The sequence below is a fragment of the Oryctolagus cuniculus genome, chromosome 10 (genome assembly GCF_051225735.1).
Source record: "Oryctolagus cuniculus isolate XC-2025 breed Fujian yellow rabbit chromosome 10, ASM5122573v1, whole genome shotgun sequence".
NCBI lineage: Eukaryota > Metazoa > Chordata > Mammalia > Lagomorpha > Leporidae > Oryctolagus > Oryctolagus cuniculus.
Genome location: NC_142876.1, coordinates 111,726,296 through 111,742,567, shown reverse-complemented (window position 1 = coordinate 111,742,567; position 16,272 = coordinate 111,726,296). Strand labels below are relative to the sequence as shown.

The 16,272-nt window shown below is 65.0% G+C and overlaps 2 protein-coding genes across 6 annotated transcripts in view; both read right to left on the bottom strand.

Annotated features, from left to right (window-relative positions):
• Window positions 1–899: 899 nt before the first annotated feature.
• ABTB1 (ankyrin repeat and BTB domain containing 1) lies at window positions 900–7,316 on the bottom strand. 3 transcript variants are annotated; one of them, XR_016214407.1, is made up of 12 exons: window positions 7,195–7,316; window positions 6,091–6,153; window positions 5,954–6,009; window positions 4,987–5,131; window positions 4,738–4,897; window positions 4,578–4,623; window positions 4,254–4,370; window positions 4,051–4,169; window positions 3,818–3,971; window positions 3,574–3,741; window positions 1,488–1,688; window positions 900–1,404 (listed from the first exon to the last, which is right to left on the bottom strand). XR_016214407.1 is itself a non-coding variant. In XM_051852601.3 (12 exons), the coding sequence occupies exons 1-12, from the start codon at window positions 7,248–7,250 to the stop codon at window positions 1,198–1,200; spliced, it is 1,437 nt and encodes a 478-aa protein (XP_051708561.2). In that variant the 5' UTR covers window positions 7,251–7,316; the 3' UTR covers window positions 900–1,197. The 3 variants fall into 3 exon arrangements, 2 of the variants coding, with proteins under 2 accessions (XP_051708561.2, XP_051708563.1); XM_051852601.3 differs by having other exon boundaries at window positions 3,818–3,916; XM_051852603.3 differs by lacking the exon at window positions 7,195–7,316 and adding an exon at window positions 6,878–6,899 and having other exon boundaries at window positions 3,818–3,916.
• Window positions 7,317–7,722: 406 nt separating this feature from the next.
• The window catches only part of PODXL2 (podocalyxin like 2), a 41,124-nt gene continuing 32,574 nt past the window's right edge, over window positions 7,723–16,272 (bottom strand). For 2 of the 3 annotated variants that reach the window (XM_051852598.3, XM_070051010.2), the window contains exons 5-8: window positions 10,881–11,037; window positions 10,510–10,571; window positions 8,326–8,505; window positions 7,723–7,935 (exon numbers count right to left, since the gene is read on the bottom strand). In XM_051852598.3, the coding sequence (XP_051708558.3) occupies window positions 7,723–7,935; window positions 8,326–8,505; window positions 10,510–10,571; window positions 10,881–11,037 (612 nt within the window). The remainder of the gene's footprint in view (window positions 7,936–8,325; window positions 8,506–10,509; window positions 10,572–10,880; window positions 11,038–16,272) is intronic. The other variant, XM_070051011.2, reaches the window with a different exon arrangement.

Below are 16,272 nucleotides of genomic sequence, written 5' to 3'. Positions count from 1 at the left end.
CTGGGAGCCTCACATGACCTGGAGGTGGGCAGTGCGCCCCACCTCAAACGGGACTCGGCCATTTCTAAGGTCAGCGTGGGAGGCGGAGCCAATGCCGGGGTTGAGCAACCTCGCAGCATGGCCTGATGGTGGCTCCCGAGGCCACTTCCTTCCCACGCGCCGGCCCCTCCCCCCACCCCATCCCCCAGCAGAGGAGAGAGATGGAAAGTTCCTGACCTCCCGCCAAGGCCCCACGCAGGGCAAGAACAGCAGAGACAGCAGCCCCCTGAGACCCTGCAGCCCCCACCGTGGCCGCCTCCGCTCCCAAGAGCTGCCTGCAGTGACCAAAAATACGGTTTGACACGATCGAAGAGCAAGACCAAAGAGCAAGCCCCGGACTTCCTGCCCCGGAGCGAACACCGGGGGACCGCTGACTCCCGGGGCCAGGCGGCCGACGGCAGCCGTGGGCCCGGTTAGGATCAAGATCAAGAGTGAGAAAAAAAAATGATCAAGAGTGGAGCTCGTTCAAGAATAGGCTTGCTCTCCGCCTGTTCGTCTAGTCCAACGCGCGGGGCCTGCCTCTAGGTTAAACCCAACTGCCCCAGCAGCTACACACGAGCACTGAGCGTCGGACTGCAGCCCGTTCAGTGCAGCGGCCGGGCTCCTGCCTGGGCCTCCCCGCTCCCCGCAGCAAGGCCGCGTTGTGCCCAAGTTCAAGGAGGGTGAGAGGCTGGGAGAAGGCGAGCGCCTTGGGCAGAGAGAACACGGCAGGAAGACCCCGGTTCTGACTCCAGCGGGAGCACCCCCTGGGCATCAGGGCAGCTCTGATGCACCTCCTGTGACCCCTCAACCCGCTTCCCCTTGTCCAGGCCTCAGCACCCCAGCCCCTGCCTGTGTGAGGCTGACACTCAGACGGGAGCCACGGTGAGTTCAAGCTTTATTGGCACGCCAGGAGGCTCGCCTGGCCCGGCCCCGTGTGCATGAACAGCCAGCCTGAGCAGCAGGCCAGGCCAGGACCGGGGATGGGGGGGCAGGGAGGCACCGAGTGACCCATGCCCATACCCCAACCCCCCGGTGTCCCTGAGTGGTGCCAGTCCCAGGGCCCCGGGGGGAAGGGGCTCATCCCCCGGAGCCCGAGCGTGCCAGGCACAGGCAGCACAGCTGCACACACACACACACGCGTACACACGCGCCTGCCTTGGGGGCCGCCGGGCGGACTCAGCAGTCCAGGCCAATGGCCACCAGCAGCTCCTCCAGCACCCGCAGCCGCTGCTGGGCCTCCTCGATGGCGCTGTAGGTCTGCACGGTGCTGGCCACGTGGAAGCGGATGTCGTCCACCAGGGGGATGGAGTCCGTCTCCTGGCGCTCGGCCACGGCCGCGGCCTCCTCCCTCACGGCCTCCACGAAGTCCTCCCGCTCCACCAGCTACGGCGGGACAGGCCCGCTCAGCGCAGCCACGGCCCCCACCCCCACCCCCACCCCCCTCCACTCCCATCACTACCACGCACCTTCTCGATGACCTTGGCCATGTACTCCGTGCACTGGTCCTCCAGCCGCGCCAGACGGAAGAGCTTGGCCACGCGCCACACGCCCACCACGCTGTCTTCGTCCAGCAGCTGCGCCAGGCTGCGGCCACACAGCCTCTTCAGGCCGGGCAGCAGGTACATGTCAGCCACGCTGAGCACGTCGTAGGCCGCCTCGGGGGGCAGCTGCAGGGAGAGGGGAAGGAGGTGGACTCCGAGCTCCTGGGGGCTACGGGACGAGCAGCAGCTCCTGGCCACGCCCCTCGTGTCCAAGCCAGAGTCCCCCAGTGATCCATGACACCCCACGAAGACAGAAGGGGGGTTCCCATGCCTCAGGGTGGAAGGCAGGGCATAGCAGGGGCCTCCTGGCAAGCCACTTGCTGCTGTCCTGTGTACAAGGTGCCCCCTAGGCAGAGCCTGTGCAGGCTTGGGGCCTCTCCTCCCAGGTGCTGGTGGCGGGAGTGGCGTCACTGTTCCCTGCTATCCCCCCTTGGGGTTTACAGCGCTGAGTGCACACCCACAGGCTGGGAAGGGCTCGGGTCTCCCCTGGACTGCTCACTTCTGCCACCACGTGCCTGTGTTTACCGTGTACACGGTGCCCGGGCCCTTACTTGACCTGCAGGACACACTCATCTGCACAAAACCTTAGGAAGCAAGGGCTACTGCTATCCCCATTTCATGAAGGGGAAAACAGGCAGAACAGCTCGCTCCGGAGAGGCTGATCCTGCCAGCCCAGGCCTCGACCCAGTGTGCACTACGGGCCCTGGGAACAGCCAAGCTCCGTCAGGGGGAGCTCCCCAGGCAGCAGCCGGCCCAGGGCAGCATCCACCACGAAGGCCGTGCGGTTGGGGCAGAAGGCTGTCAAGTCCCCAAGAGGCCTTTCGCCGCCTTACAGTTGGCCAAGAGTGGGTGCAGTGGGGGGTGGGGCACGGCCACTTCCCCCTGCCCGTTCCCTAGGTGCTAGCACCCGACCGAGCTGGCCTGTCATGCCCTCCCCACCCCCCAGGACTGTGCCCCGGGCAGCGTTGGGCAATGGCAGTCAGGCTTCGGAAACAGAGCTTTATAGGAAAACACAGCCCTGCCCCCAGAGGAGCAGCCGTGGGAACCCACACTGTTTACCTCCAGAGAAAGTTTGTGGGCGGAGCCCCGGAGGGAAGGGACAGCCTGGGTCCTTAGCAAGCCCCTGCCCTGTGGACATAGCCTGCTAGCCCCCTGTCTGGGGTCTGCATCCCCACAGGGTGATGCAGGTGCGTGAGGGCAGCTGGAAGGAGGGGCGGGGCTCCCTGAGGGAACTCTGAGGTTACTGTCCCCAGCCCGGTCCCTATCGAGAGGCAGGGACTCTGAGATACTGCCCAGACTCTGACACTCCTTCCTGAACTGGAACCACCTCCCAGGGTCCCTGCTGTCTGAAACAAAAATGCAAAAGGGGGGAGGGGCAGAACTGTGGCGTAGCTGGTAAAGCCCCCGCCTGCAGTGCCGGTATTCCAGATGGGCACCCGTTCGAGACCCAGCTGCTCCTCTTCCGATCCAGCGCTCGGCTATGGCCTGGGATAGCAGAAGATGGCCCAAGTCCTTGGACCCTTGCACCCACGTGGGAGACCCACAGGAAGCTCCTGGAAGGAGCTCCGGCCGTTGCAGCCCACTGGGGAGTGAACTAGCAGATGGAAGACGTGTCTCCTCTCTGTGTAACTCTCACTTTCAAAAAAAAAAATAAAGCTCTTTAAAAAAACAAAGCACAAGGTGCTCCTCCAGCCTGTCTCTCCAGGACTGGGTCAAGCTATGGCCTAGACCAGGCGCAGGCCATGCTGTATGGGCATAGGTTCGAGTCCCGGCTGGTGGACTTGCACCTCTGCCCTATGAAAGCAGTGGAAGATGGCCCAAGTGCACGGGCCCCTGCTCACAGAGCAGAGACCCAGATGGCGTTCAGCCTGGCCACACCCTGCTCCTTGAGGCCAGCTCGGGAATGAACAAGCAGACAGGAAAATCTCTCTGCAACTTTGCCCATCAAGCAAATGAAACTCCCTGCCCAAGGTGGAGAGCGGCGCTGCCCCCGCCCCCGCCCGCGGCGCACCTCGGTGTGGTCGCTGTACACGTAGTAGAGCACGTGGGTGAAGGTGTCGGGCGAGACGCCGTGCAGCGTGACCACCGCGGGGCTCCCGGGGGCCACCGGCTCCTCGCTCTCTCGGAAGTGGTCGTCCAGCAGGGCCCGGAAGTAGTCACTGCGGCCGCAGAAGAAGGCCTGGGGGAGGCTGGGGTTCGTGAAGGGCCCGGGGCTCAGGGCAGGGGCTGGGGGACAGGAGAGACGGGCCCGGCACCTTGTGGCAGAGGAAGCTGCAATCGGCCACGCGGAAGCACACGTCCGGGCAGCTGTTGAAGCCGTCGGGGCAGGGGAAGGGCAGCTCCCCGAGATCGCCCTGGGTAAAGGAGAGGCGTCAGAGCGCAGCTGCTCACAGAGGGCAAGGGCCTGGCCTGGGGTCACACAAGGAACGGACCCTGAGTACGGGCGGGCTTTCCACCGCATCCCCCGCCCCACTAGCCCCGCACTTACTCGCAGCTCAGGGGGCAGGGCACAGTCGGCCAGCAGAGCCAGGTCCTCCCGCAGCCGCTGGTCTGCTGGGGGCGGCTCGATGGTCAGCACCTTCACACACGTGCCGGGCTTGGACGCCACTACAGGGAGGGAGCAGCTTCAGGGAGCCAGGCCGGCCCCGCCCGTGCCCAGCGGAGTGCCTGCAGCCCCGAAGCCCGACCCACCAAACTCGGAGACCTTTTCGCACTTGGCCTCCAGGTCACTGAGCAGGTCCCACAGCTGGCACTGCTTGGCCAGGCGCTCGCAGTCACTGACGTGTTCCACGCCGATGTCCAGGCGGCCTGGGTGCCGAGTGAGTGGGGGCAGGGCGTGAGGGCCCCCCCCAGGCTCCCACCAGCCCGGCGTCCCACCACCCAACCCTGGAGGCGGCCGGCCGCACGCTGGCATGGGCACGACCCAGTGTCCAGCTGTCCAGGGCCAGCTCAGCACCACCTAGGCCTCCAGAAAGGCAGCCTGCCCCCGCCCCGAGCCCAGGCACAGGCGGTCACCTGTATACAGGTACTGCAGCAGGGCCCCAAATGCCACGGGGTTGATCTGTGGGCAGAGACAGCCAGGAGGGCCGGTCAGGGCAGGAGCCCGGCAGGAGCCCAGCACCAGCTCCGGCCGCCCCGGGCGGGCCGCCACGCCCCAGCACCCCGAGGACCGCACCAGCGGGTGCCTGAGGACCACGACGCTCTTGCCCTTCCACTTGGTGTCCAGCATGTTGGCGAAGTAGGCGCTGCGGGCCCCCAGGACACAGCGGTGCACCCTGAAGGACTTCCCGTGGACCACGAAGACCACGTCGCTGTGGATGCCCTGCTCCAGGAGCCTGGGGACGGGAGAGCAGTGGGTAGGGACCATGGCCCCCCGCTAGGGTGCGTGCTCGGGGGGGGGGGGGGGGCGCCCCTGGCTGCTCACCGTTGCAAGAAGTCGTCATAGTAATCCCGGCGCCTGCAGGAGGCGGTGACCTGCTTGTAGTCGCACAGAGCCCGGCGGATGGCGTCGCTCAGCGCCCCGTAGAGGCAGCGCTCCCCGTCGAAGGTGTTGGCCTCACAGCGGGCTCCTGGGGGCGGCAGGGGAGACCTTAATCCCCTTGAGCCTCCTCCACACACACGGAAACCCCCCCAAAAACACCCCGGACCCAGCGTGACCCCAGCATCCTCCACGGCAAGGCCCCACACAGAGAGTCCACGTACACTCACACCTGTACACACTCTGCACGTGCTACAGCCCTCGTGGAGCCGAGCCAGGCCCCACCCCGCCCCGCCAGCCTGGCTCTGTCGGCAGGGGTGGCTGCCTTCAGAGGGTGCTGATGCAGGCGGGGAGGCCTGAGGAAAACAGCCGGGGAACGGCGACAGTGCTGGTGGCTGTCACTCGGGGAGGTCATGGAAGGTCACCGTGGAGGTGACAGAGTGCAGAGACGCAAATGAAGTGAGCGCGCGACACTGTAGACTTGGGGAACAGCAGCGGGGACAGGACAAAGGCCCTGGGGCAGGCCCAGGGCCACCAGGGGCAGCCAGTGGGGCTGTATGAGCAGCCGGGAGAGGCCAGGGAGGTCCAGCCGCAGTGGGGAGGAGTGTGTGTTTGGGGGTGGGGGGTGGGGTCTGGCACAGCCTGCCAAAGCCTCTGGCTCAATCCCAAGCGCTAATGAGATCCTACAGACTCCAGCACCGAGAACGCACTGCAGGTGGGGCAGGAGGAGCAGCCGGAAGCCCTAAGGGTAAGGCGCCCAGGCCAGGGCCGGTGAAGCAGGCAGAGGAACTGGCAGGGTGTGAAAGTACTTGTGGATCACACGTCGGGGTGTCTGCAAACCTATGCCAGGCCCCCGGACACACACACAGAGGCACGGGCACAGCCACTGGCCACGCCCCCGACCTCTCCTCACCGTTGGCCAGGAGGTAGAGTACCAGCTCTTCGTGCCCACACAGGCAGGCGTAGTACCTGGGGAGGCAGGGCCGGGAGGCAGCCATCAGCCGCGAAGCGCCCCCTGGCCACCCTGCCCACCCGCTGCCGGGCACTCACAGGGGCGTGCTGTCCCACTTGTCCCGCACGTTCACCTCCACATCGCGCTGTTCCAGCAGGTACCTGGGAGGGAAGGAACCCAGAGCCCAGGTCAGAGCTGTGCGTGAGGCTGGGGTGGGGAGGAACCCCCTCCTAGCTGGGGGCCTCCCGGGTGAGGGAGGACCCAGCAGGAAAGGTGTCTGCGGCCCAGGGCACACAGGGGTGCAGCTGCACAGCCAGGCCCACACGGAAAAGCAGCGTGGACAACAGCGAGTCAGCGCGGTGATGGGCTCCGGAGCCGGGGCTGGGCTGGGCGGCGGCGGCCAGGACACGGCTCTTCTGGCATTCCAGAGAGGTGCCGGGGCTCCTCCTGCCCGGTTGCTGGGCCAAAAGCTGGCCCTGCTGTGGGCACCTCGGTGTGTGGACGGCACCAGCAGAGGGGGAGACACTCGAGAAGGTACAGGTCACAGGATGAGGCAGCCGACGCGACGCGCAAGGTGAGACGCCGGGCAGTGGAGCAGGGGCTGGGGCCGTGGCTGGTGTGGAGGCAGCCAGGAGTGCAGGGGTGGGGGATGGGGCCAGACTGAGCTAGCAGGGGAGGCGGGGTGGGAGTCTTCCCCCAACTCTTGGGAGGCACCTGACACTGAGGAAGCTGAGGCTTCCTGGGGGTAAGGACCAGGGAATGGGAGACGAAGAGTTAGGAAGACAGAGAGGAGCGCGAAGAGCCAAGCAAGAGGCGCCCCAGGCCCCAGCTGGGCGGGCCCAGGCCGTGGAGACCCGTCCCCCTGGCCAGTTCCCCCAGGCGCACCAGGAGCTCCCGAGCCTCGGGGGATGGGGCGATACCGCGCTCCGGGTCGGAGCCCCAGGCCGGCCCCGCCACGCCCGCCGTCCGAGCAGCGGCTCCTCTCCCCGCCCACCTCTGCGGGGGCTCTGCGGAGCAGCCTCCGCCTCCAGGGGCTCCGCCGCCCCGGCGCCCCCGCGCTCGCTCCCGCTCCGGCGGGTGGTCCCCGCAGCCGCGGCCCGACGCGCGGCCGCCCTCCCCCACCCCGCGGCTGCGCAGCCGAGACACTCGGAGGGCGCCCCCCGCCCGCTCGCGCCCGCGCCCCCGCCCCGCGGGGCTCTCACCGCACTCGGCCCACATCCCCCTTCCTGCAGCTGGCGAACAGGTCGCTGGTATCCATGGCACGGGAGGCTCGGAGCGGCGGCGACGCGAGCTCCGGCCGGATGTAAACACTCGCGGCCGGCCCGCCCCGCTCGCTCGGCAGCGGCGCCTGGCGCCCGGAGGACCGCCCGCCCCGCCCGCCCCGCCCGGCCGCGCCCCCACCCCGGAAGTAAGAACGAGTCGGGCAGGCGGACGGGCTGGCCCCGGCGGGTCTCCGGGAGGGTTTAATGGAGTCCCGGGGCGCGGGGAGCGCCGGCCCGCCGCCCGCGGTGCCGGGGCTCACGGGGCCGGGAAGCGGAGCCGCTCCGAGCGGCTGCCGCAGGGGGCCGGGGGCCGGGTCCGAGACCCGCTCCGGGGGCGGGAGGTGGGGTGAGCTGTGCCAAGAGCGCTCGGTGAAGTCGGGGAGGCGAGGAGAAGCCCCGCGCCGACAGCCAGGCTGGGGCCGCAGGGCGGCTGCGGTCCACTTCCGAGTCCGCCCCACGCGGCCACGCTCACAGGTGCGTGTCCTCCTCGAACACGTCCGAGTCCTCGGGGTCCCGCTTGCCCCCCATGAGCGCGCTCCAGCTGCCCGGGCCGTTGACGGTGGCGCCGCCGTTGAGGCTGGCCGGCTTCTCCTGCATCTCCGACTGGCTGTCGCTGGCCACGTCCAGCGTGGGGTTGTCGTGGCAGCCGCTCTCCACGAAGCGCAGCTCCTCGCCGTGCGACTGCGGCGGGGCGAGAGGCTGCTGGGGACGGCCGCTGCTGGGGTAGGCCCTGGTGTCCTCCCAGCTTGGCCGGCCCGTGCGCAGAGCAGCCCTCTGGCGTCCCCAGCATCACCGGCTCCCTCCCAGCAACCCGTTAGAGACGCGGAGAACCAAAGACCGAGATGGGGGGGGGGGGGTGCGGCCAGTGTCCTTGCTCTCTCTGGAGAAGCCGCCAGGCTGCCGGGGCCTCTCCTCGATCCCTGGCACCAACCAACCCCGCGGGGGCCGCTCCCAGACCTCCGCTGCTGGCCCTGAGGGCGGCCCCACACAGCTGAGCATCATCTCCGTGAACTGGCTGGCTCTCCCGGCATCCTGGCCTCCCGCCCCCCTCCGGCGCGCGCGGACGCTCACCACGTGCTTGAGCTTGGGCAGGCGGCGCTGCCAGCAGTTGTAGAGCAGCCCGAGCGCGATGATGAGGAGGCAGATGGCGCCGATGACCACCAGCACCACAAAGAGCGTCCCGTAGTCACTGCGCACCTGGCTGGCCCGTGCCTGGCAGCTGCTCGTGGTGGAATAGTTCTGGATGCCAATCTGGAGGTGGGAGGGGCCAGGTGCCGCAGCTGAGGCTTTGGGAAGCCGCTGGCACGCTCCGGGCGCCCGTGCTCACCAGGGCTTGTAGTCTGAGGCCCCATGCCCAGCCTCCCCTCCCCACACACGGCTTGGCCTGCAGCACAGTGCTCACCTCGGGTGTGGGCACGGTCACGGTCACGGCCACGGGGCGCCGGCCAGCCCCTCATCGCCAGGGAAGATGCAGGGAGGCTGGTGCAGCCCATTTCAGGGGCCACACCTGGCTCCCCACTGCCTCCCTCCTCCAGGAGCCGGTCAGCCCTCCCACACCGTAGGTGCTCCTGCCAGGCCTGCCCTCCCCACAGGGTCCCAGGCTGCAGCTCTCGCGCCGTCTCCATGAGATGCCTGCTCGCTCCCAGGACGTTTCCAGACATCCGTCTTCGCAGCTGGACTCGCCCGCCTGCCCGCCCGCCGTGTGCTGCCTTCTGGCCTGAATGCAGTGCCCAGGGCAGGCAGGTCTGTGTGCGAAGGGCAAGGCCAGCAGCCCCGCCCCTCCCCTGTGCTCAGGAACCCAGAATCTCAGACCTGGAAGGGCTCGCAGTGGCCCTCCAGGCAGCACAGCAGCTGGTGAACACCCAGGCTCCCACTCGGGCCTGCCCCAAAGCCCGGCTCTGCAGCCCACGAGCTGTGCGGCCTCCAGCGGCCACCTAGCTGCTCTGGGTCGGCTCTCACCGGAAGCGGGAGCACCAGTGTTACGTGGGAAGACAGAAGTCAGCCCGTGTGTGAGAGCGGCCGAAGGAAACAGCGTCCATGGAAAGGAGGGAAGCAGCTCTCAGCAAAGTCCTGCCTGGACCCTGGTAGCTTCACAGGGGGTCCCGGCCTTTCCCAGGGAGGCCCGGCACCCGGCGGGCTACCAGGCGGGTAACTGGGCAATTAAACCCTACAAGCAGTTTTACCTGTTGCATAGCCAAGCAATCCCTTCATCCAGGAGGAGAGGGTGGGGATTGGGGGGGGTGAAACGGCAGGAACACCTGGCCCCCACTCCACTCCCTCACAAGCCCCAGTCCTCCCGAGCCACCGGCCAGGGCTGTCAGCTGTGTGCCAGCTCTCATGTCTGCATAGGTGCCCCTTGCCTGCCAGGTGTGTTCTCTCCATTAAACCCTAACCTTGCCACCCCAGTCTGCTTGTCGGACTCCATCTGGACAGGTGCTCACGCCTTTGTCTCCCACCCAAGCTCTGCCTTGCGTGAAAAGACCCCTGCCCCAGCCAGCTCCGCAGACACCCGCAGTGCTGGGCAGGCGGCTTCTTTAGCCCTCGGGCCCCAGGGGGTGGCGGCTAGTACTACGCGAGAGAACTCAGCATAGAGTAGGCAGGAAAACACACGGCGCCCCTGGGTGGCACAGATAAGGAGGCGGCCCGCAGTGACACACACACATCCTGCCTGTCAAATACCGCAGAGCCCTGAGTGACGGGGACAGTGACGGGGACAGACAGCAAGGCACGGGGAGCCCCAGCGCACTGAGGCCATTTCGGTGGAGGTGTGGAAGGTTCTGCCCTCCAGGGAAGGTGGGATCTGAGCAGGAAGACCGGGCCTCCGCCCCTCCCCACCAAGCCTGTGCGCCGGCTCAGGGGGGTGCCCAGCTGTCTCCTCCTAGCTGGCCTGGACCTGCAGACTGCCGTCCGGGAAGGCGTGGCTGCGGCACCCCGTCCGGGCCTGGAGAGCTCTCGTGTTGCTGGAGCCATCGTGCTGTCCCCCACTGTCCACCCAGCCAACTCCCACTCCCCCCTCATGCCCCTGCAGCTGCCCCCTCCTGACCCCTCCCCTCACGGCTGCCACACGCGCTGCACCGTCGGGGAACTTCCGCATGTTCCCTGCGCTCCAGGCAGCGTCTCCGGAAGGCCGGCCATGAGCCTGCCCAGAGCAGGGCCCTGGCTTTGCTCCTCTGAACTGCACGCGTGGGCAGCCGCGTCCCCAGGGAGGCCTGCTGCCCCCCCAGGCACAGAGGGGCCGAGTCCCTGCGTCCTTACCTCCTCCAGCCTCCTGCGGATGTCGCCCAGCATGGAAAGGACATCTTGCGTGGGCACCACCCCTGAGGGCAAGGAACGCCGCCGTCAGCCCGGCGCCTCCCCCGCAGCTGGCCTGGGCCGCATTCGCCGCGCTTTGCGGATGACCACACACATCCTCGCGGCACCGCGACCTGCTTCCCGGGACAGGCCCCCTCCCGTCACGGTGGCAGGGCCTGCGTGTCGCACACCGTGCTGGAACCACCTAGCCCCTGCCCCTCTCCTCAGGGCCCACGCTTGCTGGTACGCCTTGAACCCTAACGCAGAGAGGCCTGCCATCGTGGGGACCCAGTGTCCAGGCCTCATTGGCGATGCCCCCGCCGGCCCGCGCTCACCCTGCTCGCCCACCAGCGTCATCAGAAGGTGCTGCTCCTTCTCGCTGGGCTTGCTCAGGGAGATGTGCCAGTCCCCGTGGTGGCCGCTGCCGTGACGTGGCAGCACCTCCTCCACCAGGGCCAGCAGCTGCAGGCCCCGGTGCTGCCGGAACACCTCCTACGGGTTCAGAAAGAGCCCCCTGTTCAGGCCCAGGCAGGCGGCTCTGGCCAGCCCTGGGGCCGGCCGGAGAGCTGTGAGCTTGGCCGGGGGTGGGGGGGGGCGTGGAGGGGCAGGGACGCAAAGACACACTCCCACGGTCCACTCCGCCTCCAGCGGAGTGCGTGTCCACAGCTGAAGAGCGAGGGTTCGGAGCTGGGCCTGCACAGCGCAAAGTTCACAGAGGACCAGACAGCAAGCACACCGTGGAGGGGCTGCCCCGGGGGGCGGGCGGCAGGTTGCAGAGGGACACTGCCCCAGGACAGTGGCCAGAATCTGGGCCGAGGTGGGAGGACCACCGGCCCCACGCCGGTGGACGGCGAGAGCCGCCCGAGAACTGACAGCGGTGGCGAGGCGGTGCTGGGAACGGGGACCCGGAGACGGACACTTCCTTCCCAGGCGATGCTCTCACCGCTCAGGTTCCCGACGTGCTGACACGCAGGCAAGAGCCTGCCCTCAGCCAGGACGCAGCGAGGGGCGGGGCCCAGGCTCAGAGGCGGCCAGCTGTGGTGCCGAGTCCGTGCCCCGTGGCCCCCAACCCCTCCCGTGAGTGTAAGACGGCTCCTCTCCCACCCCCAGCCTCCAAAGCGCTGGGCCAGACACGGCTGTCCTGGCTGCTCAGCTCTCTTAGGCGCCCTGCCACGGAGCTGAGAGCCAGGCCACCCCTGTGGGCCCCTGCTATTCCTAATCTCCCTCCTGCAGGAGCCCCAGCAAGTGAGCTGTGCCCTGGTTGTCATGCCAACCTCTAGCCTCTGTTTCCTGTCACCAGGCCAAGTGCCAGGTGCGGACAGACACTGGCCTAGCAGCCGCCTCAGCTCAGGATCCGGGAGCAGCCGCCCACAGGCAGGAGAGCCCTGGCCCTGCAGTCCCTTACCTTCCCTGCATGCCCGTACCTGCCTGGGTGAAGGTGCGCACTGTGGCCCAGTGGCCCCGCTGCTTACAAAGCATGCATGCCCCTGTCGTGTGCAGTGTCTGTCCACTACCCATGCCCCACGTCCTCCTGGCACAAGCCCACACACCCACCGTGTCAGTTCTGCAAGGGCCTGATGGCCACAGCCTTTATACCGCCCATGTGCAGATGGGAAAATTCAGCGTCCATGGCAAGGGTGAAAAGCTCTGGCTTCAGAATCAAGTTAACCTGGGTCAAATCCTGATTCTGCCCTTTGGCGGCTCTGCGACCTTGAATAAAGTACTCTGTCTCCCTGAGCCTCAGTTTCCCACCTGTGAACGTAAGCAACGGTCCTGACTTCCTGTGAAGATGAAAAGTGCTTATTCAAGCTCGGTGCTGGGACAACTGGTTAACCCAGGGGAGGCGGAGAGGAAGGCTGAGACCCGCGCCGCACACCAGCCACCAAAATCATCCCAGGTGCACTGCGGATCTAAGGCTCAGCCAGGAGCACAGAGGATCTGGCCAGCGACGTGCTGGGGCTGGGGGCCCTGAACGCCCAGTTTAACAGCATGTGTGCACGTGTACTTGTGCCTATTACGCAGGGATCTGTGTGTATCAGCTCTTCTAAAAGGAGCTGGCAGGGGGCCAGCCCTGTGGCGTCGTGGGCTAAGCCTCTGCCTGTAGTGCTGGCATCCCATATGGACACCAGTTCAAGTCCCGGCTGCTCCTCTTCCAACCGAACGAACTACCCCCGCACCCACATAGGAGACCCGGAAGAAGCTCCTGGCTCCTGGCTTCAGATCTGCCCGGCTCCAGCCCTTGTGGCCATGTGGGGAGTGAACCAGCAGATCAAAGACCTCCCTCTCCCTCTCCCTCTCTCCCCCTCTGTCTGTAACTCTACCTCTCAAATAATAAATAAAATCTTTAGAAAAGGGAGGGGTCTGCAAGCAGTGACAGCCCCACAGCCAGGAGCACACCTGCCACTCAGATCTTGGTTTCCAGATCCCTTTCCTCATTGAACAGGAACTTGGGCCCCTGGGAGAAACGCTGAGTCAGGTTTCCTGTGCACACCCCCTTTGTACTCTCCCTGGGGTGGGGCAAGTGCAAAGCAGCCTGGGACACCCGGGGGGAGGGGGTGCATCACGCGCCCAGCGCTCCCCACTCAGTTGCCCAGTGCTTTGCGCTGCAGCCCTCTCTCGGCCAGCATCTCCCTCCCGCTCGTCTTTGCACGGGACTTGGCTCTGGTGGGCTGGGCACAGGATTAGAACCTCACGCCTCCGCAGCAGGGACTGTTCTAGCGCCTTCTAGAGCTGGGAGGTGACACTCGCTGTGGGGAGCAACTCGGACTAGACTAAGTTAGTGGAATTAAGACTTATTCTATGCATCTGCTCTCCCACAATCGCTGGGAGAGAAGAAAACAGCTTCTACACAGCTGCCTCCAGTTCAGCCAATAAACTGTAGGACTTGCTCCTGATTGGAGAGCAGCGTACTCGGCGTGTGGGCAGCCGAGTTAGGATTGGCGGAGGAGGACTATAAAGGAGGAGAGAGACGGCATGCACCAGGAACATCTAAGGGGAACACCTGTGCAGCCCCCGAGAGAGCCGGCCGGCGGTGTGCCGCTCCCCTGCGGAAGTGGGGAAAGTGGCCAGGGGGAACCGCCCTTCCACGGAGGTGGAAGGGACAGTAGTCAACCCGGGAAGAACCAGCAGCAAACCCGGGGAGGGCCGAGCAGACGAAAGAACAGCGCAGGGTCCTGTGTCGTTCCTCCACGAAGAGGGGGAGCGACATAATGGTGCCGTGACTCGGATAGGAAACTTAGGAGGGAAGAAACGGGAAGAAGTGGAAAATATCGGAGAGAGAGACTAGCAAACAGCCTAGGGAAAAGCCGGACGAAAAAGGTGCCGGAAGAAGCTATTGAAAGCCTAGGCATAGACTCAGATACGGACTACGGGGGGAAGCTGGGAGAAATCTCTAAGGTTGAAAGCGAAAGTGAAAGCTAGAACAAACAGACTCGGATACGGACTGTGGGGAGAAGCCAGGAGAAATGAGGGAGGAATATTGTTGGAAGAAAACTTAGGGAAACATACCAGGTAGAGAAAAATATGTTAGGGAAATTGAAGCCGCGGGGGGCAGGCCGAGGTGGAAACATAAGCCAGTTTGGAATTCTTTAAGTCAGCCTGGGGGGCAAAAGGCGAAAATCTAAAACTAGAGGCGGAGACGTATGAGCTAGGTTGGAATCCGTCAGATTAGCCTGAGGAGCAAAGGACGGGAAGCCAGACCGAAAGGCGAAGACGCGTGAGCTAGGTTGAATTCGCCAGGTTAGCCCGGGGAACTTAGATTGAATACTAGTGGCGGAGACGTGAGCTGGGGCTGTGTGACTCACGGAGGCTGCCGCGCGCAGAGAGCGTGCGGGGCACAAGTAGATAGGGAACGCTGGGCTAGCGCGGAGACCGCGGAGCACGCGCGCGAAGCCGGGAAGCCGCGAAGCCGCGCAGATGGGAGAAGCGCGGGCTGAGGCGGCTCAGAGCCGGGAAGCCGCCGAGAAGCAGCCTCAGGGCGGGCGCCGGGAAGCCGCAGGGATAAGAGAAACAGAAGTTTAGAAGTAAAATGAGAGAAATAGGAATGCTGGTAGAAAATAGGAGAAATAGGAATGCCCGGAGATAGAGAAATAGAGAAAGGCCTCCCCACACACAGCAATGAGAAGGCTTGGATTCGGTCTGCCTGATTAGTAAGGCGGTAAGCACCAGCAGGCAGCTCGACCAGAGTATGAGCTGCAGGTCACCGAAGACAGGCACGAATTAACATCAATAAGGCCTCCCCACAAAACCGCAATGAGAAGGCTTGGATTCGGTCTGCCTGATTAGTAAGGCGGTAAGCACCAGCAGGCAGCTCGACCAGAGTATGAGCTGCAGGTCACCGAAGATAGGCACGAATCAACACCAATAAGCCTCCCCACAATATGGCAATGAGAAGGCTTGGATTCGGTTTGCCTGATAGGGCTTGTAAGCACCTGCAGGCAGAGCAGAGCATGCGCTGCAGGGCACCGAACACAGGCACGCATCAGCGCCTAAAAACCTCCTCACAACATGGTGAAGAGAGGACCTGGATTCGGTTTGCCTGATTCATAGGACTTGTAAGAACCTGTGGCAACTCTAGCAAGCAGAGCAGAGTGTGTGCCGCGGGGCACCGAAGACAGGCGCGTATCAACGCCAAAAAATAAAAAGAAAGGGGGATCTGTGGGGAGCAACTCGGACTAGACTAAGTTACTGGAATTAAGACTTATTCTATGCATCTGCTCTCCCACAATCGCTGGGAGAGAAGAAAACAGCTTCTACACAGCTGCCTCCAGTTCAGCCAATAAACTGTAGGACTTGCTCCTGATTGGAGAGCAGCATACTCGGCGTGTGGGCAGCCGAGTTAGGATTGGCGGAGGAGGACTATAAAGGAGGAGAGAGACGGCATGCACCAGGAACATCTAAGGGGAACACCTGTGCAGCCCCCGAGAGAGCCGGCCGGCGGTGTGCCGCTCCCCTGCGGAAGTGGGGAATGTGGCCAGGGGGAACTGCCCTTCCACGGAGGTGGAAGGGATAGTAGCCAACCCGGGAAGAACCAGCAGCAAACCCGGGGAGGGCCGAGCAGACGAAAGAACAGCGCAGGGTCCTGTGTCGTTCCTCCACGAAGAGGGGGAGCGACATAATGGTGCCGTGACTCGGATATGAAGCCTAGGCAGGGCTTAGTGTCGTTCCTCCACGAAGAGGGGGAGCGACAACTCGCCACTAGCACCTGATCCTCCCTCCCGCCGCGGTCTTCTTGGGGCGGGAGGATCTCAGAGCTTCCTCTGAGAGCTCAGGAACACGAGCGGAAGCTGCTCGTTTTTCTCCATCTTGAGGATGGAACGGCTGGACCGCAGCTGGATCAGGAAACACCTTTCCGGGGGCGCGTGCTGCTCCCCTCCCTGTCTGTTTCTGAAGACGCGGGCTCCAGAGACCCCATCACTTTTGGTACACGCTCTCCTGTGGCTCTTCCACTACGCGAAGCGCATTAAACACACAGGAGGGCGGCGGAACTGCTCCGGCTCGAAGCAGGCCCCGGGGCGCGACAGCCAACGCAACGCCGGACGCTGGGTCGCGTCCTGCGCGAGGGCAGAGGAAGCCACAAGGGATGTTACAGGCGCCGCTGCAGAAGTCCAAGCAGGGCAGCCGCTGAGAGGACAGTCCTGTGCCTATTTTAATCTCCCGGTTCTGATCACAGTTCCAGGGTTAACTAAAAAAAAAAAAAATTCTTGTTTTCAAAAAATACAACTAAGG

Bases quoted from the DNA above. Each gene is read 5' to 3' on its own strand.
- ABTB1 (XM_051852601.3), bottom strand. From the start codon at position 7,250: ATGGATACCAGCGACCTGTTCGCCAGCTGCAGGAAGGGGGATGTGGGC. The intron at 3,917-4,050 runs GTAAGTGCGGGG...TCCTTTACCCAG, and splicing joins CCCTGCCCCCTGAGCTGCGA to GGCGATCTCGGGGAGCTGCC. The intron at 1,405-1,487 runs GTGCGTGGTAGT...GTCCCGCCGTAG, and splicing joins TGGCCAAGGTCATCGAGAAG to CTGGTGGAGCGGGAGGACTT.